The 25907-nt window shown below is 41.7% G+C and overlaps 1 protein-coding gene across 5 annotated transcripts in view; it reads right to left on the bottom strand.

Moving 5' to 3' along the window:
• SCAPER (S-phase cyclin A associated protein in the ER) overlaps nt 1–25907 on the bottom strand; it is a 356482-nt gene that overhangs the window by 37183 nt on the left and 293392 nt on the right. For all 5 annotated transcript variants that reach the window (XM_024205417.2, XM_024205418.2, XM_024205421.2 and 2 more), the window contains exons 28-29: nt 5910–6147; nt 3302–3451 (exon numbers count right to left, since the gene is read on the bottom strand). In XM_024205417.2, coding sequence (XP_024061185.2) covers nt 3302–3451; nt 5910–6147 — 388 coding nt within the window. The remainder of the gene's footprint in view (nt 1–3301; nt 3452–5909; nt 6148–25907) is intronic.

The following is a 25907-nucleotide window of genomic DNA, read 5'->3' as shown; positions in this document are numbered from 1 at the left end:
AATAGGACTAAGTATTATGTAGACCATCCCTGACAGGTGTTTGTCTAACCTGCCTTTAAATCTCCAATGACAGTTTCCACAACCTTCCTAGGCAATTTATTCCAGTGCTTTACTACCCTGACAGTTAGAAAGTCTTTCCTAATGGCCAACCTAAACCACCCTTGCTACAATGTAAGCCCCTTAGTCTTCTCTTCTCCAGACTAAACATACCCAATTTTTTCAATCTTCTCTCATAAGGTAATGCTTTCTAGACCTTTCATCATTTTTGTTGCTCTTTGGACTTTCTCCAATTTGTCTGCATCTTTCCTGAAACTGGGCACAATACTCCAATTGAGGTCTAATCAATGCAGAGTAGAGCAGAAGAATTACTTCTTGTGTCTTACTTACAACACTTCAGCATCTTTAAGGAGGCTAATGTTTACTGTTCTAGAGCATTTGTTATTTGGCTTCTGCTTCAGGAATATACTCATTTTTTTAAAACTAGCATTGCACAAATGTTCAATGTAAAAACAGAAAGTCCAGGAACTAACATTATAGTGGTAATAAATGAACCAGTAGCACTTCCTGTATCATGGAAGGCATCACTTCAATACTGGGAATCACAGCACTACTAGCATACGAAAATAACAGTTGCACGCAAATCCCAGTGCCTGTTCGGTACCTGAATTTATTACTAGTTGGCCAGAGACAGTCTATGCTTCAACAGTGTAAAAGAGAAACTCAATTATTGCCCTTATCCTCACAATACAGGCATGTAACTTTCTGAAAAGGTGTTAAAACCCGAAGGGTCCAACTTGAGGTAAAGAAATGCTCCTTATTTGAGCCTACATGAATGGTCCTACAGAAGGAAAGAGAATCAAATTGACCCAGAGATTAGTTTTTTCTTTTCTTTAGATTAAAACAGACCAGGAGGCATGAATATCTAGTTTCTCTAAGGAGCAAAATTTGACCATTTAAAATACATGTGGATTTTAAAAAAATTAAACAATAAATTACCAGATTCTATGACATAAAAGTAAAACTTGTATCCCATCTAGTTGGAGATCTCATAATTATTATGCCACAGGCTGAAGGGTGAAACATGGTGGTTTTAAAAGGTGGGTGGGATCTTGGTAGTCTTCAACAAATTGTGAACAGGGTGGAAACATGTTTTTGCTTGAGAAAACTGATTTTTGCAAAAAAATTTGCAAAGCATTAAATGAAAATTGCCATTTTTATGAGTGAAATGCTCACAAAATGACCCTTAATTTTGCATATCTCTAACAGAAATAAATAGCTTGAAGAAGTGACACCAAAGCAGTCCACTATGTACACTGCCTCTACCGCCTGACCAGCACTGTGCTTATTTTAGCAAGGACCTAAAATTGTTTTATGTAGGTGAAAAAGTTATTTATTAATCCTCAAATTTAATCCAGTTCAGAGGTAGATTAGTGATGGCACATGACTTTAACCACAAGTGCAGATGCTGAAGATTTAGACAGACTGCAACATTACCAGCTGGGAATCATGCCCTCAGACAAACACATTTATGCACATATTTTATCTCTTGGCTACCTACTCACCATAGCCATCTGCTAGGATGGCATGGTGCCTGCTCACAAGCTGGTGGACCTTTGCCCTAGGGCACAAATCTAAACAGCGATGGGCACTACAGAGCACTACAACTGACATCTCTGGAAAGAAGTTCCTCTTCTGTGCTATTACTGGCACATTAATGGTGCATGTCCCTTTTCCAATGGATCACATCTGTTTATACTTGTGAGCCAAAAAAAGAATTCTTGAAGTGGAGAGAAAAGGAAGATGGAGTTCACTGGCACTTCTGTATACCAAGACCAGTAATACTGCAGTGGTAATCTGGAAAGCTCAGCAATACGACTCCGCTCTCAAAATGAATGCATTACAAAAATACCACCTGCAGGCAGTCTGTGTGAAAGAGCAGTGTCTCCACAGGACTTCTCGATTTCTGCTTCAATGGAGTCTAATCCCGATTCAAGTTCCAAAAGTTACTTAACATTAGCCCTGCAAAACACAGGACCATTCTTGGAGTCAGTTTTCTGAGGGAGCAGTGCCAGGCAACTTTTGGATCCTGAATTAGGATTTGGCTTCACACGGTAGCAGGGCTGCAGCAGTTTCTCTGAAGCTGTGGCCAAAACCGCTGAAATTACATTTTTTACTGCATTGTCAGCCCTAAGATATTACAATGTTCAAATTGAAGTTGACAGCCCTACCATCATAGTTCAAAAGGTTTTTTTTTTTTTTTAAACGTATACTGACAAGTTGAAACATTCACTTACATCTGCTCTTCAATTTATGGAGGGGATTAAACTTCTAATTCTGAATAAAATAGTTTAACGGAAAAGGGGCATAGCAGAAACAGACATAAAGGAGTAATAAGGCAAATGACAATGTAAAATATACCATATAACCGAATAATATCAAAGAATAATGCGACATAATACAATTTCTATGTACACATACACAGTCAGGTCCAAGTATTCAAAAATAAAGAGCAAGGGCGATGTTTTGCCCTGATTTACGCACTGGTATACCCCGAATCCAAATATCCTCAAAGTTTTGCATCCTGATTATTCTGTAAGCAGTTCTTTCTAGTGTGTGAGTTCTGGGAGTCCATTATAGCTGTGGACCACAGTGTCCAGGAAGTTGAAGGGGATTTCCAATGTTGTAATATCAGGTTATGTTTTGCAACTAAAGCAGAATGTAAGAGTCATTCCCGTAGGAATCAGAGAGACCAGTGCACTATTAATATAATTTAGTACAAATAGAAAGGTTAAAATGAATAGAAGAATGAAGAACAAGGGATAAATTCTATTCTCAGATATGCATGCACAGCTCTTATTGGCTTCCAGGAGATTTGCATTTGCATATATCTAAAGGTAGAATTTGGCCTTCTCTCTGGTACAAACGTCTATCCAATAGGAAAGGATAAAAGGAAAATATATGAACCTAAGATATAACACCCTTGTGGACATGAAAAACATACTTGTCAACAGTCCTGTTTTGGCAGTGAGCAGGCCTAACTATGGCTGGTCAGTGCTATGAGTATCTCAAGCATAGGAGTACCAACCATAAAAAATAAATAAATGCCAAAAAGAATGATGTCCCCCTTTACATTCCTCATTTAGTCTTTCGTCCTAATACAAAACTTAGGCTCCTATCTTACAGATGCTTATGTATGTACATAAATTTACACACAATGGCACTACTCACATAATTAAGTATTTCAAGATCAGGGCCTAAACATGTGCACGATAATCCCAAACACATTTTCTGATTTCCTTACCTGATTATCTGGATGGTTGACAGTAAAATACCCAACACAAACAATGACTTCATGTAGCAGTCCTTCACAGGTATGCTGAGAACAGTACCACAGCAAAGAGCTGATAATATGACGGAATGCAAGAGAAAGTCCCTCAGCACCTACAATAGACTGACAGAAAATATGAAATCATAACCTAGCAATATATTATAGGGACTAACTGAAACAAATGAGAGTTGAACTACAAATCACATACTTTTCAACGTTATCAGAAAGTATTCAAGTAAGATTTTGGTTATACTTTTGATTGTATAATGGTCGTGGTAAAAAAATACCAAATGAACCCCTGCCCCTCTCCCCTCCTTAATTTTTTCATCAACTTATCAGTAGGATGTTAATTAATATGATAAATGCCACTGTAAATAAAACTGAATTTTATTTTTAAATGGGCAAAGAAAAATTTGGATTCTTCTCACTTGGCATTCTGTTAGCATTAAGTAGCCAATTTCATTAAATATGCAGAACATGTTCCGGGAAAACTTAATACTAATACTAATTCTCAGTAATAAGCAAAGGAAAACAAATCATTCCCAATTTTTGCAAAAGAGCAAAATACATTTCTCATTAATATCTGTGTGTTCTGAACGGAAAAGAAAGATAAATAATAACTTTTCAAACAAACATTTTCAAAAGTTGGAAACATTCAAAATAAGACAACCATCAGCTGCAATTTTTTTGGGGGATACTTTCTGAAAGTAGGCAAATTGCTGCAGTGTGGAGATTCAGGAGAATTAGATTTTATCTGTGCAGCCTACAGCCTCTATTTAATAAACATGTCAAACAGACAGAGCGACATAAGGTCAAAGGGGAAAACTGAAGCATAAGGAATGAGCATGACAGTCTACTAACTCTAATGAAACAACAGCTCAGGCCTGTGGGAAAATATCTTTCATCTGAAAGTTTTCTTTATTTCATATCTTCTAGTCTGTGTGGACTATATGTACATAAATCTAAGTGTGCTAGAGTTAGGTTTTAACATAATCAAAATTCAGCCCAGAAAAATGGAATTTTTGTTTTAAAAAACCAGCAATGGATATCTTCCATCTCCATAGTTAATACCCCCAATAAGTTGTTATACTTTCAAGCTTCAAAACATAATATAGTATCTATTTGCTACTTTACATCATGTAGCAATATGTTTTTGGGTCCAGCCCTTATTTAATTAGTCATGTCCATGCATGCTGTGACCTAATGCTCTGTGTTTAACCTTCCCTGATAACAACAGGCCAAGGGGCACATGAGTTTATGTATAAAAGTTAAACTAATTTTTCAAGGAAACTATGCTTCCTCTTTAGCCTGAATTAATAGTAATTCAGTATCCTGTGTATTGTTTCTCACTACCATCTTTCAATTGTTAGACTGTCATGTTAAATGACGTACACACCCATGAGCCAGGGGATTATCTGTGCTGAAATTAATTCATACTGTGCCACAAGTGAACCTCTTCTTTTAATCAGAAAACTGTTCTGTAGTCTTACTATTACATGATAAAACTATTCCTGAGCTAATAATCATCAGGCAGCACATAAACTATGTTTTCTTTCTTTCCTGCCTTATAGTCTGCTACAGTTCCTAAGTGTCAGGAGGGACAATAATATGTTTCAGGTGTGTGCTGCCTTTTTAACATTAACTAAATAGTTAACATTAATAGATGGAGACAAGTAAGTACTAAGATTGGAACAGTGATTCTGTCCATCAAAACAATACTATCACCCCAATTCAGCAAAGCAGGTAAGCAAATGCTTTATTGAACTGAAATTACATTTTTTACTGCATTGTCAGCCCTAAGATATTACAATGTTTACATATGAAATAACTTCTACTTTTGGGAAATTTGTCCCTCCCAACAGAGTGGCCTTGATCCTGCAACTGGATCCATGTGGATGAAGGGGTCTTCCTGCACAGAACTAGTTGTAAGATCAGGACTATTAGTTGTATACATTATACATAAAAACTTCATTTGATATACTTCCCATCTGCCAAATTTGAATGTTTTTTTCCTGAGGAATTTTAAAAGATAGTATTTTTCTAGATGCGTTGTACCATCTTAAATTCAAGTAAGTGGCAAGTCACACTTAAACACAGTGTTGTCTAGGGATGCAGCCATCAACTCAAGGCACCTAAGCAGCTCAAAATATCATAGAAGTAAGCCATTTCCCATTCCGAAAAGAAAAAAAATAGCTGTTTGTGGACCTTGGCACAGAAGGTTTGCAAGCTTGTAACACAGGAGATTAGAATTGATATGTAACATACTGGTCACCCTCAAAACCAGTGGAACAAAAATGGTAATGTTGTATATTCAGTTTAGTTTGTGTGTTCTGTATGTCTGCCTTATAATAAAAAAATAGATTGCATTTATTATTTCCCATAGTTAGACAATGGAAATAACATTAGCAAATAGCAATTCTATGCATGCAGAAATAAGACCAAAGAGTATTTATTTCATTTGTGACTCTTCCTCAAGTTAATTTTAAATACAATTATATGTGTTTGGCTAAATTAAAAGAAAATGTACACAACAATATATGTTCTAATTTTAAGCATAAGTTAAAAAAGCAAAAATTGTTACCTGAAAAGCTGGCAGATCAAGAACTGCGAAGCTATTGAAGAAGCGTAAACTCTGAATAGCAACCTGGATCGTGTTCTCTGTATAAGTCTCTTTAGGACTTGCCATGTTTGGATCTGAGATTGTGCCATGGAAAAGAATACAGTACAGCATATGCAAGACTCCAACTAGATCTGTAGTCCGAAGAACTGCAGTTAGCCCTGTGGGATCCTGACGTGTATTGTCAAATATGGGCCAAGACCTGCCAAAGAAACATTAAACTGTCTAAAACGAAAACTACCACAAGAGCTAACATTTTTAATGTCTCAAATGGAAGAAAACAAGCAAACAGTTAAACATGAAAAAATCTGATGTCTATATGATGTCAGGAAACCATAGTATTTCCACAAAATGTTTGACAATATACCCTAATTTATATATAAAGTCTCTCTAGATAATTATACACCTATCTTTAAGTATCTTTCTCCGAAGATATTGATCTCTAATTCCACTCCTAGGTTCTTACCAGTGTGATACCAGACAGGAACTCCATAGCTTGAAAGTTATGACCACTTTGATCATAGTAGCTCCTTGCACACCTCTCATACATATATTTAGCCTACATCCCTGGGCTCCAGGTCAGTTTCTTTACGACAATGGCTGGCGGAGGAACTCCCTTGGGACCATCACCACCTTAACTGACAAAGAGATGGTGGCTGGAACAAATTGATATATTAAATAGCAACAAGATACCAGGACCAGATGATATTCATCGGAGAGTTCTGAAGGAATTTAAGAATGAAATGGGTGAGCTGCAAACAAAAATATGCAGCCTCTTATTAAAATCAGCTACTATATTAGAAGACTGCAGGGTAGCAAAACCTAAGGAAAAAGGATAAACTAGTACAACTTGTGTAAAGGAAAACCATGCTTCTTCAATCTACCAGAATCTCTTGTGGATGCAAAAATCTATTGATAAAAGAAAACTGACAGATTTAATTAATCTGAACTTTTAAAAAGCCTTAGACATAGCCCCCCATAAGAGTCTACTGAGGAAACTAAATAGTCTTGGGGTGAAAGTTCTGCAATTACAAAGAAAGAGAAAACAGAGAGAAGGAGTAAATGGTCAATTTTCAATAGGGAAAATGGTTAACAGTGAGTTTTCTCACTGATCTATATCAGAACTGGTGTTGTTTCACATACTTAATACTGTGGAAAAGTGATAAAATCTGCAGGTGAAACAAATGTATTTAGGACAGTCATTATTAGAGAAGACTATGAAAACTCCAGAAGAGACCTAATGGACAGCAGGACGCTGGATGCAATTCAACACTGACAAATATAAGGTAATGCATATTGGAAGAGATTATTTGAACTAATCATCCATGCTGCAAAGTTCTAAATTTAACCCCTAAGGAAAAGTACTGAACCTTACACTGAGGCCTGGTCTACACTAGGAGGTTATGTCGAATTTAGCAGAGGTAAATCGAATTAACCCTGCACCCGTCCACACAACGAAGCTATTTAGTTCGACATAGAGGTCTCTTAAATTCGATTTCTGTACTCCTCCCCAACGAGGGGAGTAGTGCTTAATTCGACATGGCCATGTCGAATTAGGGTAGGTGTGGATGGAAATTGACGCTAATAGCTCCGGGAGCTATCCCACAGTGCACCACTCTGTTGATGCTCTGGACAACAGTCCGAGCTCGGATGCTCTGACCAGCCACACAGGAAAAGCCCCGGGAAAATTTGAATTCCTTTTCCTGTTTGGGCAGTTTGAATCTCATTTCCTGTTTGGACATCGTGGCGAGCTCATCAGCACTGGCAACGATGCAGAGCTCTCCAGCCGAGATGACCATGCAATCCCAGAATAGAAAGAGGGCCCCAGCATGGACTGATCAGGAAGTCTTGGATCTGATCGCTGTGTGGGGAGATGAGTCCGTGCTTTCGGAGCTGCGCTCGAAAAGACGGAATGCAAAGATCTACGAGAAGATCTCAAAAGCCATGACAGAGAGAGGATACAGCCGGGATGCAACGCAGTGCCGCGTGAAAATCAAGGAGCTGAGACAAGGCTACCAGAAGACCAAAGAGGCAAACGGACGCTCCGGATCCCAGCCCCAGACATGCCGTTTCTACGAGGCACTGCATTCCATTCTAGGTGCGGCCGCCACCACTACCCCACCACTGACCATGGACTCTGAGGATGGGATATTGTCGACGGCCGCTTCCTCGGAGATGTTAGCGGACGGGGAAGATGAGGAAGGAGATGAGGAGGACGAGGCAGTTGACAGCGCTTACAACGCTGATTTCCCCGACAGCCAGGATCTCTTCATCACCCTCACAGAGATCCCCTACCAACCATCCCCAGGCGTTAACCCGGACCCTGAATCAGGGGAAGGATCAGTCGATAAGTGTTTTAAACATGTAAACATTTATTTTGAACAGAACAGGAATATTAACAATATTAACAATGGGTTTTTCATGATTAGTTTGCCCTAGGCGCTTCACGTTTTAGTCCTTGGCAGTGCAACTACTGCAAAAGAATCTAACAATGTCCGGTTTATCATGATTAGTTTGCCCTAGGCGCTCTACTTTTTAGTCCTTGCCAGTGCAGCTACTGGAAAAGAAGGTCTATATGTCCGGGGATAGAGCTGAAATCCTCATGGGACATCTCCACGAAGCTCTCCTGGAGGTAATTGGAAAGCCTTTGCATGAGGTTCCTGGGGAGAGCGGCCTTATTCTGTCCTCCGTGGTAGGAAACTTTTCCACGCCAGGCTATCATCACGTACTCTGGGATCATTGCCTTGCAGAGCATGGCGGCATACGGCCCTGGTTTTTGCTGGCTTTCACGCAGCATGCGGTCTTTCTCTGTCCCAGAAATCCTCAGCAGAGTGATGTCGCTCATGGTGACCTGCTTAGAAATAGGGGAATGTTACTGTTGGGACTGCTTGCCTGTTCCTTTACAGAACTGTAACCGGCGGTTTACAGCCACGCGGTGGAGGCGGGAGAGGAGCAGCATACAGGGATCTTTCCCGGGGACAGCCGCGAGGGGGTGGGACAGGGGCAGAGTTCATGCTTGCCGGATTGCCGGCAGCAGGAACTGGCCAACGCTAGGAGCATTGCTTTGAACGTGAAAGGAGGGCACTGCTATAATTTAAGTTTTAAGCAGCCAAAAGTCTACGGCTTACCATGTCAGCCTGCTACCCGAATTCCGCTGTCCTGCCCCACTTGTCTGATCTCCAGTGCAAGACCCCAGGCAGTGAATGCGAAGGCCGAAAATTCGACCTTGTCTTGAGTGCGCATGTGATAGGTGCTGTGCATGGTCTTGTTCACAGAGAAAGACTATGTTCATTGTTCACAAAAAATTATCTTTGTGAGGAATTCACTCCCTTTTTCCCATCCCACAGCTGCGACAGTCTCCCGACCTACCCTGGCATCCCCCTCCCAGAGGCTGCCGCAGATTAGGCGGAGAAAGAAAAGGACACAGGACGACATGTTCTCAGAACTTATGCGCTGCTCCCGAGCCGAGGCGGCCCAGCAGACCCAGTGGAGGGAGAACATGTCGCAAATCCATCGATCACACATTGAACGGGAGGAGAGGTGGCGTCAGGAAGACCAGCAGGCGACTCAAACGCTGCTTGGACTAATAAGGGAGCAAACGGACATGCTCCGGCGCCTTGTGGATGTTCTGCAGGACCGGAGGCAGGAGGACAGAGCCCCGCTGCAGTCTATCTCTAACCGCCCTCCCCCACCACAAAGTCCCATACCCCCCTCACCCAAAGTCCCAAGAAGGAGGGGCGGCAGGGGCCGTGAAAACTGTCACTCCATCCCTGCAGACTGCTCAAGTAACAGAAGGCTCTCATTCCCCAAAATTTGATAAGTCCTTTCCTTCCCGCCTCACCCAAGCCCCCGGCCCAGTTTCATCCCCTAACTTTTTAGTTGCTAATAAAAAATACGTTTCTGTTAATTACTGTTTCCATCATGTTCTTTTAGAGGACAGTGTTTTTGAAGGGGGCGAAGGGGGTTGGTAATTGGACAGGACAGTCACCTTTACCAGGGTACAGACAGGGGGGCATGTTCAGCAGCAGGTCACACACACATTGCAGTCACTAGGCACCCTGGTCAGTCTGGGAGGTGGTTTTCATGTTCTGTGTGTGTGGGGGCTATGTGACTTTGTGGCAGGGAAGGACGCTGCTGCGTGGCTCTGTGATCCAGGATAAGGACCGCTGCATAAGATCTCTAACCGCCCTCCCCCGCCACAAACTCACATAGCCCCCACACACACAGTCTCGAAAAGGAGGGGTGGCAGGCTCCGTTGAAACAACCAGTCCACCACTGCGGACCGCTCTAGGAGCAGGAGCCTGTCATTCCTCGAGTTTAGAAGCGCTCTTTCCATCACTACGCCCGCTCCCCACCACAGTCTGCATCCCAGTTTCAACCCTTTACTGCGAAACCCGTAATAAAGAAAACGGTGTTCATTAACAAAGTTCCATTTTTTTTATTTTTAAACGTGTGTTGGAAGGGGGGGGACGGGGTGAACGGGGTATGTAGCTGCAGAGGATAGTCAACATAAACTGGGTAAAGAAACGGGGGCAGGTTCAGCTTCTCTTTAAACAAAGTTAATAGTCACAGGTTACCCTGCTCACTGAGGAACCTAGCTTTCAAAGCCTCCCGGATGCATAGCGCGTCCTGCGGGGCTCTTCTAATCGCACGGCTGTCTGGCTGGGCGTAATCAGCAGCCAGGCTATTTGCCTCAACCTCCCACCCCGCCATAAAGGTCTCCCCCTTGCTCTCACAGAGATTGTGCAGCACACAGCAAGCTGCAATAACAATGGGGATATTGGTTTCGCTGAGATCAGAGCTAGTCAGTAAGCTTCTCCATCTCCCCTTGAGACGTCCAAAAGCACACTCCACCACCATTCTGCACTTGCTCAGACAGTAGTTGAAGAGTTCTTTTTCAGTGTCCAGGGCGCCTGTATAGGGCTTCATGAGCCAGGGCATTAGCGGGTAGGCTGGGTCCCCGAGGATCACTATAGGCATCTCCACATCCCCAACAGTTATTTTGTGGTCCGGGAAGTAAATACCTTCTTGCAGCCGTCTAAACAGACCAGAGTTCCTGAAAACACGAGCGTCATGAACCTTGCCCGGCCATCCGACGTTGATGTTTGTAAAACGTCCCCTATGGTCCACCAGTGCTTGCAGCACCATTGAAAAGTAGCCCTTTCGGTTAATGTACTGGCTGGCCTGGTGGTCCGGTCCCAGGATAGGGATGTGAGTTCCATCTATAGCCCCACCGCAGTTTGGGAATCCCATCGCGGCGAAGCCATCTATGATGACCTGCACGTTTCAAAGGGTCACTACCTTTGACAGCAGTAGCTCAACGATTGCGTTGGCTACTTGCATCACAGCAACCCCCAAGGTAGATTTGCCCACGCCAAAGTGGTTCGCGACTGACCGGTAGCTGTCTGGCGTTGCAAGCTTCCAGAGGGCTATGGCCACTCGCTTCTGGACAGTCAGGGCTGCTCGCATCCAGGTGTCCTTGCGTTTCAGGGCAGGGGACAGCAGCTCACAAAGTTCCAGGAAAGTTCCCTTCCGCATCCGAAAGTTTCGCAGCCACTGTGATTCATCCCAGACCTGCAGCACTATGCGGTCCCACCAGTCCGTGCTTGTTTCCCGGGCCCAGAATCGCCGTTCCACAGCATCAACATGACCCATTGCCACCATGATGTTCACGGCGTGGGGTCCCGTGCTTTGCGAGAGGTCTGTGCCACTCTCAGACTTCATGTCCTCACCGCGATGCCGTAGCCTCCTCGCCCGATTTCTCAGCATCTGCCTCTGGAAAAGGTGGACGATAAGGTGCGAGGTGTTGACAACGGCCATAACTGCAGCGATGGTCGCAGCGGGCTCCATGCTCGCAGTGCTGTGGCGTCCGCGCTGTCACTCACCAGAAAAGCGCGCGAAATGATTGCCCGCCAGCGCTTTCAGGGAGGGAGGGCAGGAGTGACGGTTGGATGACGACAGTTACCCAAAACCACCCTCGACACATTTTTTTCCCCAGCAGGCATTGGGGGCTCGACCCAGAATTCCAATGGGCAACGGGGACTGCGGGAACTGTGGAATAGCTGCCCACAGTGCACCGCTTACAATGTCGACAATTGCCCCGTTAGTGTGGACTCACAAAGTCGAATTACTGCCCTTAGTGTAGATACACAAGTTCGACTTTGTAATATCGATTCCACATATTCTATTTAAGTAAAATCGAACTACTCTTGTAGCGTAGACATACCCTGAGAGAGCTCAGTGAAAACCTCTGCTTAATGTGCAGTGGCAGTCAAAACAACAATCCAGTGCTAGGATTTAATAAAAATAGTATTAAAATATTATGTCATTACAAAAATTAATAGCAGTTCTTCACCTCAGATACTGTGGTCAGTTCTGGTCACCCCATCAAAAAAAAAAAAAAAAAAAAAAAAAAAAAAAAAAAAAAAAAAAAAAAAGAAAAAAAAAAAAAAAAAAAAAAAAAAAAAAAAAAAAAAAAAAAAAAAAGGATCAAACAGAGGGGATACATAGATGGGGATCTAAAATGATAGACACATGGGAGACTTCAATATTAAAAGAGATTGAAAATATTAGTAAGTTTACAAATAAGAGAGGACATACAAGATATATATAAAACAATGAATGATATAGAAAAGGTAAATTGGGTAAGGGTACATTTATTTACCCTTTCTCATAAAAGAAAATTGAAAATGAAAGTCAAGAAATTTCAATTAAAATTTATAAAAGGAAATACATTTTGATACAACAAATAGTCAACCATGGAACTCACTGCCACAAGATATACAAGACCTCAGAAGGATTAAAAAAGGAATAGTTATTGATATGGATAACAATGTACTCACTGTTAGGAACTTCCCTGGTCTGATCTAGTATTGTGATTCCTTTGACTTTAGGAGGATGCCAACAGGAGTGTCAGATAATAATATCTAAGATTAGTTTTTGTAATGTGGACATTTATCTGCTAAGAAGTGGATTGAAACCAGCACCTGATTTCATATGTGCCTCTGAACAACTGCCAGGCTTTCGGTCACCACCATCTTGTGCTGATGCTTAATTATTTACTAGTGAAGAACCAAAGTGAATAAGAAAGCACCAGGTTACAAATGGATACCCCTGTATCAATGTGAGTTTGTGTTTATAATAGAAAATTATTGTTCCTTGGGTAGAAAATGTGACTCCAAATTGGTAACAAATGTCCCAGCCTTCATGTTTGGGATTTTTCAACATACTTGTATAACTTTACTTGTGAAATCAACTCCTATATGTTGTACCTTTACTGCTCTTTCTTTTGTGGGATCTCGAAGCACATTAGAGAGTGAAATAAGGAGCTTATTAACAGAACTGTACCTGCTACTCATTTTTCTAAGAAACTTATCTCAAGCTTTGGATGTAATTAACAGCACAAACTCAAGACAACATAATAAAGCAGAGCTCGTAACTGAAGAAAATGTGGGTCAATTTTTGTATTATTAAGCAGAAATAAATCATGGTGAGTTCTTAAAATTCTCTGGCAAAGACAATTTGTTTCATTATTACTGGAAAACATATAGGGTATGATTATGGTTTTAGAAATAGGATTGTTTCTTATGATAATTTGTTATGTCAACTTAAAAGGATGCTAATTAAGATTTTAAGAATATGTATTTCACATACCTGATTAATCCATCTTAGTAGTTATATATTATTTTTATATCTACCCTTCTATGACTGATTAATATACATTAAACTATTGAAAACAAACAAACAAACAATTAACACTTAGCCAGGGTCCCAGACATAAAGAAACAGTGCCCCATGCAGTTATTTCCCTATAGAAGAGTTCATTATAAATTTGCTTCTGGGGAGCCAGTAGATTAGCTAATGCTATTTTTACTTTTATTGACTCAGTCCTGGCAAGATTTTCTTAGAATCCGTAAGGTGCATAGGAAATACTATGATGAAGAGAGAGAGGGAAAGCAACTGAGCTGCAGTAAGTGGCATATACCCAGCTATAACAATCAGCTTTTAAGTTGATCAGATAAGTTAAAATTAGGATGTACTAACTTTGATAATGTCCCTTTAAGCATATCCACAATAAAATGCATATTCTGCACGGCTGGAGTATAAGTCAGTGCTATATATATATATATATATATATATATATACTGGATATAGTATATATTACATAGCTATAATATAGTATACTGGAAATGGAGCTTTTGAATAAGAAATGGGTTTTAGTTTCTAGTAGTTTGTTACTTTGACCTTGGCATATATTTTCACACATTTTACGGGGCAATGCTAGGTTTGGGTGGACAGTAGAAGTCAGGTGCAGTGATAGTGAGTGATGATAGATGATAGGGCTGGGAGGTGGGCAGAACTAGTTGGATCCCCTGCATGTTCATTTCCAGATATTCTAATGTTTGAGTTATTTTTAAAGATGTCAAATTTTTTTGTAGAAAGTATAATGTCTGATGTTAGCTGGATTCTACTGAAACACATTGTTTTAGTGATAATTTTGGGCTGTGAACAAGCACCAAAGGTTTAAATCAGGTTGGTGTGGGAGGTTCACTGGAGGGATCTCTTCTACCAGATCTTATGATGCGCATCAAAGTGGAGCTCCTCTCCACTTTGCATACTTGAGCAAGTCCCAAGGGTATGAGTGAGTGGGCAGTTATACCTGGGTGAGATATGGGGGAGTGGACAGTGGAAGGGAATGGTGGGTGTGACAGGTTGGATCACAGAAACCTCCTTGGGGCTGCCAACTGATGTGCCAAGACTACTTCTGCCCCTGCTTTCTCTGCCAGCTTGGGACTCCAGTACCCTGTCTTGTTGAGACAGACACGCCAGTCTGCTCAAACACAGACCCAGGGTCTGAACCACATGCCCCAAAGCTGCAGACTTAACTGAAAGCAGCTAAGAGAAGTGTTCCTGTCTTTAACACTCAGATGTCCAACTCCCAATGGGGTCCAAACCCCATTTAAATCCATTTTACCCTCTATAAAGCTTACACAGGGTAAACTCATGAATTGTTCACCCTCTATAACACTGACAGAGAGATATGCACAGCTGTTTGCCCCCGCAGGTATTAATACATACTATGGGTTAATTAATAAGTAAAGAGTCATTTTATTAAATACAGAAAGTAGGATTTAAGTGGTTCCAAGTAATAGCAGACAGAACAAAGTGAATTACTAAGCAAAATAAAATAAAACACGCAAGTCTTTGTCTAATACAGTAAGAAAACTGAATACAGATAAAACCTCACCCTCAGATGTTTCAATAAGCTTCTATCACAGACTGGATGCCTTCCTAGTCTGGGCACAATCCTTTCCCCTGGTACAGCCCTGGTTCCAGCTCACGTGGTAGCTAGGGGATTTCTCATGATTGCTGCCCCCTTTGTTCTGTTCCACCCACTTATATATCTTTTGCATAAGGCAGGAATCCTTTGTCCCTCTCTGGGTTCCCACCCCTCCTTCTAAATGGAAAAACACCAGGTTAAAGATGGATTCCAGTTCAGGTGACATGATCACATGTCACTGTAAGACTTCATTACCCACTTGCCAGCACACACATATACAGGAAGACTCACAGGTAAACACAGCCATCTACAGTCAATTGTCCTGGTTAATGGGAGCCATCAAGATTCCAAACCACCATTAATGGCCCACACTTTGAATAACTATAATAGGACCTCAGAGTTATATTTCATATTTCTAGTTTCAGATACAAGAGTGATAGATTTATACAATAGGATGACCACACTCAGTAGACTATAAGCTTTGTAATGATACCTTACAAGAGACCTTTTGCATGAAACATATTCCAGTTACATTATATTTACACTCATTAGCATATTGAGTGCAACATCACAGTGGGGGAGAGGTTTTTTTTCCATGTTCAAAACTTCAAGTGATTAAAATCTAGCAAATGTTGCGTGTTTTAAAATTTAACATGGATAAAAGATACTGACCCAGATTCTCCATTTAAAACAGCACAAAATGAATGCAAAGTCGGGGTAAATTGTCACCCTTCTGATTTAGTAGCATTTAGCATCTATGTTGCCCTGGTGTAAATAACAAGACAAAGTGTAGGTCAACACAGGATCTGGCCCCAACCCTTACTCTTATTCTTTCTGTGTGCCCCCCGCCCATATTACATGTGTTCCCTTCTCATGTCCCTGCACCCACCCTACATATTTCCTCTATTTCCCTTCACCCTTCAATGCTTTCTAGTCCCCTGAATCTCTCCTTTATTCCCTCTTGCATGGCTTGGCCAGCGTACCTCCTCTCCCAGTCCCATACATCTCCTCTTCACTCCTCCACAAGAGAACTCATTTAAGACCAAACAGCACGGTTCCATGACAACCAGTCCGTTTCCTGCCAATCCATGTCCCTCCCTGTCCACTACCCCCTTCTCCACACCTCCTGCCCCCCTTCACATTTTCCCTATCTATGCCTCAAGTTAGTACCTTTTGAACTTACATTTATAAACATTTTAAAATAATTTTAAACATTGCTCTGTAGACACATGCAAACAGTACCAGAAAGAACCCCGGTACACACACTGTAGATGAGGTTGCCATGACTGTAACCAATGGTACCAGTAATGATGAGCATACCACAGGCTTTGTCAAGTGCTGATGATTTCTCTGTACCAAGGGTACCACTTATACAGGCATCCCCGGCTGAGCTGCTTGCATCGGTACCGATTGTTGGGTTCAGGCGCACAATGGTACCAATGGCTAAACGAGATACTTCAGTGATGATGACAGGGCTGAGCAAGATGGTACCTTGTGCTTACTCTCCTTACTAGCGGAGGGCATGGGCATCCTACTGGAGTTGTGCTTCCTCTCCTTGGAGCTCCGGGTCTTTCTGGGCCTGCCAGTACTGGAGGAAGAGTCTGTGGCCTCAACAGTACCCTGGGAGACTAGGGATGTAAATACCGTTTAAAAAGTTAACTGTTTAAACAATTAAAATATGTCATTTAAATGGTTACCCAATTAAGTGGCTGGGGCTGATCCCGCCAGCTGGTGCGGCTGGGGCCGATCCACCAGCACAGTTGGGGTACCTCATGCCGGGACTGGCGCAGGGCTCCTGGGGCCAGCTGACCCGCGGTTAACAGTTAAGGCAGGTTAACCAGCAAGACTAATGCTTACCGGTTAACTTTTTACATCCCTATCAGAGACCGAGGACCTTGATGGGGACCTGGTCTTTTTTGGAGGTGGCTCCTTAGATATAGTCTGTGCTCCTCTTTTCGGTAGTCTTCCCAGAGTTCTCCAAAGGCTTTCCTTTCTGAGGAGAAGTATGCCCTGAGATTGATGGTGTGCTAGATCTGTCAGGGACAGATGTGTGTTGGGGGGTCATCTCCTGACCTGGCTCAGAGGGTGTTTGCAGGTTCCACAGCCAACAGTTTGAGCTTTATTTCCCTGTTCTTCTTAGCCCTGGACTTAAGGGTTAAACAAAAGGTGCACTCTGGGAGATGGGGAACTCTCTCCCCCAGGCAATGGACACACTTGGAGTATCTGTGGCTCACGGCTATAGCCTCCGGGCAAGAGAGGCAATGTTTGAAGCCTGGCAAGCCAGGCATAGTCCGCCAGGAGAGGATAACTCTCCCAAGGCAAAAGAGAGGGAAATCAGTCCTCCCATCTAAACTAACAACTGTTCTAACACTAACAACAACCCTAAACTAACTAACTTTGATAGAAAAAGGGGATAAACCAAAAGTCCAAGTATGCTCTAGGTCAAGGGTGGACAAACTATGGCCCAGGGGCCACATCCGGCCCTTCAGACATTTTAATCTGGTCCTTGAGGATCTGGGGCTAGTCCTGCTCTGGCGCTCGCCCCGCTTCGCGCATACCGTGGCTCCGAGCGGCTCCTGGAAGAAGCGGCATGTCCCCCCTTCGGCTCCTACGCGGCTCTCCACACGCTGCCCCCACCCCAAGGGCCGCCCCTGCAGCTCCCATTGGCCGGGAACCATGGCGAATGGGAGCTGCAGGGACGGCACCTGTGGATGGGGCGGTGTGTAGAGTTGCCTGGCCACGTCACTGCGTAGGAGCAGGAGGGGGGACATGCCGCTGCTTCTGGGAGCTGCTTGAAGAAAGCCTGGAGCCTGCACACCTGACCCCCTTCCATGCCCCAACCCCTTGCCCCTGCCCTGATCCCCCTCCTGCCCTCCAAACCCCTTGGTCCCAGCCCAGAGCCCCCTCCTGCACCCCAAACCTTCATCGCAGCCCCACCCCAGAGCCCAAACCCCAGCCAGAGCCCTCCCCCCCACCCCAACCCCCTGCCCTAGCCCGGAGCCCCCTCCTGCACACTGAACTCCTCATTTCTGGACCCACCACAGAGCCCGCACTCCCAGCCAGAGCCTGCACCCCAAACCCCAATTTTGTGAGCATTCATGGCCCACCATACAATTTCCATACCCAGATGTGGCCCTTGGGCCGAAAAGTTTGCCCACCCCTGCTCTAGGTGAACATACTAGTGTTCCCTCTTGGGCCAAGGTGGTAGAGAAGGAACGGAGAGTGGTTTGCCTGGGAATCCCTATATAACCTTGGTGTCCACCACGAGGAGGCATACAGCGTACATGAGGGCTGAACAGACACTGCTAGCTAGAAATCTCTGATCACTGGCTCAAGAGATACATGTGCACCTGAAGTGGAGCACCTATAGGGATACTACTCAAAGAAGAAGAACCTGCTCCCACATTAGCATATCAGGGGACTCATCCAGCATATTCAGTAAGCCTTCCAATGTAATTCCCTTAAGTCTGATGGCTATACAGCAAGAAGTCTAAGCTTCTACTGTTGTGAAAGGGGCTAAATGTAAAATTCTTAATGCAGCATTCAGCAGCTGTTAGAGAGGGCTACTGTACTTCCACTTGGAACTGAAATTCGCGCCTGCAGCTGTACAGCTAAAGCATTCCTAAAGCTTATTTTCTATTGGATCAAATTCTAAGATGGAGAATAATGTAGTTGCTGACCTTGCATGGGAAATTTCTGCCAATATCAACAGTTATTTTCTAGTTCACAACTGTTTTGTAGCAGTGATAATTTCGGAATTCTGGGAGTGTATTCAAAAGAATAGGTCTGTGTGCAGTATATCATTGCACAATGTGACTTGCAAGCTATTTTTGAATAAATGCCCAGTTTCTCATGTCTTAATCTCCCCCTTTCCACCAGAGTCATAAAGGATCCCATCATAGAAGAATTAGTGTACTTCTCTAGTGGAAAGCAACAGAGGGTCCTGTGGCACCTTTAAGACTAACAGAAGTATTGCAGCATAAGCTTTCGTGGGTGAATGCCCACTTCATCAGACACAAGTAATGGAAATTTCCAGAGGCAGGTATAAATCAGTATGGAGATAACGAGGTTAGTTCAATCAGGGAGGGTGAGGTGCTCGGCTAGCAGTTGAGGTGTGAACACCAAGGGAGGAGAAACTGCTTCTGTAGTTGGATAGCCATTCACAGTCTTTGTTTAATCCTGATCTGATGGTGTCAAATTTGCAAATGAACTGGAGCTCAGCAGTTTCTCTTTGGAGTCTGGTCCTGAAGTTTTTTTGCTGTAAGATGGCTACCTTTACATCTGCTATTGTGTGGCCAGGGAGGTTGAAGTGTTCTCCTACAGAAATGTTAGGACCTAGAGCAGAGGGGTGAATCTTCTACACTGCAGAAATACAACGTCTGTGTGGGCTCTTCGGGTGACTGAGAGAAATCATGCTGTAGGTGCTGGGGAGGGGCACAGCCTGCGGATACACTGCTTGTAAGATTCTCTGTTCCTTGGGGGTAAAGAGAAGGGGGAAGCAGAGGGAGATGCTAGGACCATCAACATTATTCCAGCCCTTAAGTTGGAGTAGTGGCTTCAAATCGGCTCTACTCCTGCTCTCTCCCAATTGGAATTCCCTAATGTCCAGCTGAATTACTTGTTCTGGCAACTGGAGGCAGGATTTGGGCTGCAGGTACAACTTGATAAATGATCTTTTAGGTATTTAAATTTGCATGATGATTGTTCAGAAGAACCACTGATGCTTATTTGATCAGATCATGTGTGTCAAGAATAATTTTCTCTGAAATTGCTGTAAGAGGACAAAGCTTATTTTAATACTCTTCTATTTGCAGCCCGTCCCATGACTGATGTTATTGAAAATAGGCCTAAATTACAAAATATTTTTCCTTTACCACCAGGATATTAGTGCCCTAGTCCTTCTCATAGATAGCTGACCTATCTTGTGCAAAGTACACACAAGGCTGCACAATCACCTCATAAAATCTTTGAAAGGAAACAACTAGCTCTTCAGATGAAATGCAGTTAAAAACAAAAAGAAGCAAACTGTGTCTATTTATGTACAGGTACCATCTGTGGTGTTACACAAACTCCTGTTCGCTATTGTCAATCGGCACTCAGCTACTTCCATTAGAGCCATAAGAGTTAGAGGTCAGCCACTTGCAGAGACTTGACTACAGACTAATGTGTCTGAGTTTATTGTACAGGTTCAAAAACGGGGCCTGTGTTTGTTTAACACCGACTGCCTTTAATAACCAACTGGGAGTCCTAAGAATCCACTAAAGAAATCATGCCATAAACCAAACTGCAACAGAGTTTCAAAAAGCTACTACTGTTGAATTCTTTCAAAATGTAATGTATCATATTGAAAGCCTTACTAACCGGCAAGTTGAAGTAAGGCAAAAAAAAAAAAAAAAAAAAAAAAAGGGCTGAAAATGCTGATTTGTTATCTGCTATAAAAAAAAAAATGAAACAAACATTTCAGTCTAATTGCCAGGTTGAACATCCCCTCCATTTCTTCTCATGCAGAGGATAAAAGGAGTCGAAAACCTACTATTAGGGCTCAAACTTTGTTTGGGGGAGGGCAGTACTTCGATCAGCCAATATGACATCGCTTCCTTCCCGGATTGTGGAATCTTTCTTCATGAACTCTTCACTTTGGGGCTCTTTGCGTGTTTTTTGAGTGAGTGTGGCTGAATGAAGTCAGGAGAGAGCTACTCTCTGTAGCATCATCCTATTTCAAATCTGCAGCATTATTATCTTATGCAGATTTTTGCTTCACAACTTCCATCCCCTTGTGGGGGAAGAGGCCATCCCAGGTGCAGACGAGGAACCAACTGGAGGGAATGCTAATTCTAACAGCTTTTAGGACACTCCTGGATTGAGATGGCCATGCCTTCTGCTCACTCCGCTTGTGGCCTTTCCTGACTTTCATGTGGAAAGACATGATTTAACGCAGACGGTCTAGATGAAGATTTTTAAAACTTTGCTTTCTCGGTCAGTGAGCGCCCTAGAAACTCCTTGCCTTTAAAATTTTATTTTTGTTGCCCAATTAGTTATTCTGCAATAGACTCTATAGTTACTCATAACACTCAAGTCACTAAAATACTTCTCTTTCCCTTCATATCAAAGTATAGCATACCTGCTTTCATCAATTAGCATTTCTTAATTTTAATGATAAATCTTAGGGTTTTCAGTGATATAAAATGGAAGAATAATCAGCTGAAAACTATTCATCACCCAAAATATAACCTAATATTGAATACCTCAGAGCAATTTTTGCAACTATTTGTAATGAAAAGATTGATCAATTTTACCTGAGGTTAATGTTAACTTATTCTAATCTCCCAACCCATTAATAGTGCTAAACAAATCCATATGATAAAGCTTATTTAGCTGGATACAATTCTTTTGCAATTTTGTACTACCATGGAACAGTGAATCAATCAGAAATATATGTTAAAAGAAATCAGATGTAGAAGTGGTTCAAAAACACAAGCATTATTTTTTCATAAAGAAGACTGCACATTTTGCAACTACACCACAGGACATAACTGTGAAAAAAAAAACCCTCTGTCTGCTGTGTTTAGCTTGTAAAAAACTAATGTGGAACTGAAGGAACTCTTGGAAATGTTTACTTTTGATTTTGCCTGTATTACAGATAATTTGTACATGAACAGGCCACTGGCTCCTGTTGGTTTTAACTGTCAGTTATAATCACTTTAAGCCTAAATGTTTACAATAAAAAAGTAAAAGACCTTATTCATACCAGTTGTGGGCTTTAAAGTGAAAAAAATGTATATGCGATGAGGGAAAATAAAATATGAACTTTTGTATATGTTGCTTTGAGTGATTTTGTTCAACCTAGTAAAACAGTGAATCTCTTACATATAAGAGGTTTTCAAAAATCTTTTGATTCTGTTTCAAATGTTGAGAAGTCTAACGGCAAACTCAGTGGTAACTGTCAACCAACATATTAAAGTTTTAAAAAGCACATGGGCAAAATGTACAATTTTGCCATAGGTATTTTAGGTTTGAAGTCAGTAAATACAACAACGAAACACCAGAAAATAAGGGTTCTGCAAACAAGCACAGCCTCTTTGAGGAAGGGTTATTTGTGCAAGTCATTAGCATCTTTTCGCACCAATGGTATCAGTCATCAATATCAAATTTTGACAATTTAACATTGTACACCCTACACAACTAGTTAAAATTAAAGTTCTGAATAAAACTGTTGCCGAAGTTCAGAAATGAAAATGCAAGTAACTATGTGTCAGTTCCCATACAAAGGGCCAGATTTAGATTTTCAACCTCACACTGAAGAGCCCCTTTTTCTACAAGTACAGTAGTCCCATACTTGTGGAAAAAGGTACTTTTATTTTGCTTGTTTTCTCTCTCTGGTTTTGGCCTTGTACCATTCTCTTTGAATACCCTGTTTAAAGGAGGTTCACTCCTTATATGGGTCTGGAAGTGTGGTTATCAGAATATAATCATTAAGGGCAAATCTCTTAGCTATCGTTAGCATGAAAAAACAGGTGAGTATTTGAATTGCAGCAACAGCTCCTAAGATGGTGGGTGTTTTTTTTTTTAATTTAAGAAAAGCCAGGGAGTCTGCACTACTGTTATGAAAATCTGGTACGCATTAGAGTTCAAGCTCTGCCATAAGGGGATCCATGAATGGCCACAGAATTTGGGTTACTGGGAGAGAAGCTTATAAAAATAATAAGTACTAATGTAAAAATATTAATTATGTTCATACAGCATACTGCTTATACTAATCTCATGATAGCTCATTTACAGGTTAACGTATCGCTTGAAACAAATTATTTGTCAATACTGAGAAATTTAGCTACAGCATGATTATAGGAATTATTATTAGAGAATATACCATTTATATAACAATACTATTAGTATTGTTGCTCTGTAGCACAAACAGTATAAAAGAACAATTTCTGCAAAGTTTTATTTATGAGAGAAAATTGTTTATATTTAAAAATATGAACTGATCTAAAAAGCAATCATGAGTCTTTGTGAGGGATACACACACACGGTTAATAACAGTAGTCAAATGAAGAAATAACTTTCAAAAAAGTCTGTGAGGACATAACCTGTCTTTTCATGTTAGGATTTACAGCTCAACAACACTGTAAAAATTAGGAGGTGAAAAAAAAAAAAAAGCACATAAAGCTTTTATACCTGCTATAATTAATATAGGCCTCACTTCATTGTATGGTATGTACAGTCATAAACCCTTTTAGTTTCTTCACTTCTAAGTAAGTATTAGTTACTTGCATGTAGTTTACAGTACTTGCTGAATCTGCTCTGTCTTGGCAATGGAGAGTAGGACAATCAGTACTCTAGCAAGCTGCTTTCATCCAATTTGCCATTCAGCAGCCAAAATAGGCATTATCTTAATTACTGTAATAAAACAGAAAAACCAGCCTACTTCCCTTGTATTTCTATGATCTGACATTTGCTATTTTCCTGGACAAAACCCTGTATATTTCTGTATACCACTGTTATAGCTTGTAATTCATAGTCTAGATTCATTAGCCACTGACAAGGATTTACACGCTGTCCAGTTCTGTTTTGAGATAACATTCAGTAGCAACAACATAGCTTCTGTATTGATGTCACACTATATTTTCACATTACATTAGCAAGGGAGCTTGTAAATAGTTCTCGCATCAAGCAATGGCAAATTTAATCTGTAAACTGATGCTCCAAGAAGCTTGATGATTTGAGAGGAGTTTATTTGCAATATTCTCCTTATGGAGAACCAAGTTTTATCACTGGGTCTGTGTTATTGTTAGTTTATTTTACAGTCCTTAATGAGAACAAGATTTAGATACAACTAGCCCTTATGATATACTTCAGCTGAAGAATTTCCTTCCTCCCCTTTGTATCAGTTATACAGTTCTTCATTCAGGGTTCATAGAAAATTATGTCTTTGGCTAGCTGATTTTTCATTTATTTTTAACACAGGCCTTGACCTTGCAAGTCCTTATGCAGTGAATGGCATGGTATGGTGAATTGTTACATTTCAGTATGAATGTAAGTAGAGGCTACTGATGGTGACAAGTGAGCTTAAGCGTTAGCCATAGTCTTCTGCACAGAGTTACAGCTAAACTTCTTGTGTACTCAATCTTACTCACACGTACTCAGGTTAAAAAAAGGGGTAGGGAACATGTGAAGAATGGGCACATCTGAAGAGAAATAGACATAAGCGTGATTCTTGGCGTGTTGATGAAGAACTTGGCTCCATGTTTTCCTTCTTAGGCCTCACTCCTGCTACTAGGAAGGAATAAGTTGAGACAGTACAGCAATGTTGTTATTAATGGAGGATCAGGTTTCCCTGTGCTCCCTTTTCATCATTTTCTGTCTTGTATTTACATGCACAACATGTCACGCCTGTGCAGTGCAGGATTCAAGGCCTAAAAATACACCTTTACTCCTACAATTACAATAAGTATTGGGAAGCAGGGCCACTATCAGTGAACATTGTTAAACTCTCCAAGAGGGGCACACATTGCTTGGTTCCCCAAGAAAAGATTTATATAAAAATAAAGCTGTTACTTGGTAAAAAGAAGAATATTTAATAATTGCTTTTGTTTCAGGTTTTTAAAACTAACTTGCCTTTCAACTTTGCTTAAGGGTAGCTGGAGCAATGAGGAAAGCAAGGTTAACTACTAGATAATAATTACAATAGCCAAAATTTTCAGTCTCAAATGCCTTGAGGTAGGCTCCTAAATCTTTCGACACCAAATATAAATAGCCTATTTTTCAAAAGTGCTGAGCATTACCAAACCCCACTGAAGACAAAGGGAGCTTCAGGTGCTTAGCACTTTTATTTACACACCTAAATATGGATTTAGGTGCCTAACTTTAGGCACCAAGGTTTAAAATTTCATCCAGTATATATTAAATCTTGTATTTTATAATTATAATTACTATAGCCATTAACTATTGAAAGGATCGATCAATAGTTGCTTTTCAACTTCCAAGAATAAGATAAACTGATCTTAAGATCACATAGCGTCAGTGCACAATATCTGATTTACCAAGAAAACAAAACTGCTGTATTTTATATAGGACTGTTCAATACAGCAGGGGGAAAAAGAAACTATTGCTTTAAAATCTGGGATGGGCACCCACTGGAAGCTCCCCGCCCCCCCCGCCCCAGCTCACCTCCGCTCCACCTCCTCCCCTGAGCACGCCATGTCCCCGCTTCTCCTCTTAGTGCTCGCGGTGGCAAGCGCTGGGAGGGAGGGGGAAGGATGGGGTACGCAGCGCGCTCCAGGAAGAGGCTGGGCCAGGGCAGGGATTTGGGGAAGGAGTCCAATAGAGGCAGGGAGGGGGCAGAATTGGGGCAGGGACTTTGGGGAAGGATTGGAGTGGGGGCAGGGCAGGGGTGAAGTCGGGGCATGGCTGGAGACGAGCACCCACCAGCTCCAGGAAAAGTTAGTGCCTATGAATAGGAGTATGAAAAAAACATCTGTCCAAAAGGCAGCTCATAACAGACAGCCCATATTTACATTCAGAGACCCCGCCTGGCCTCAGACACTGGTACACAATATACACAATTGAATCTGGAGCTTCCTTGGTAATTTAAGTAATTTAAATGGTACCGCAACTGGAAGAGACTTTGCTGGCACTCTGTGGACCACTGCAAACCTTCCTGAAGTATCATTCTGCTACTTGAT

This window comes from Terrapene carolina, unplaced genomic scaffold (genome assembly GCF_002925995.2).
Source record: "Terrapene carolina triunguis isolate 2854851 unplaced genomic scaffold, T_m_triunguis-2.0 Scaffold67, whole genome shotgun sequence".
Classification (NCBI taxonomy): domain Eukaryota; kingdom Metazoa; phylum Chordata; order Testudines; family Emydidae; genus Terrapene; species Terrapene triunguis.
This window is presented reverse-complemented; position numbering and strand designations above follow the sequence as displayed.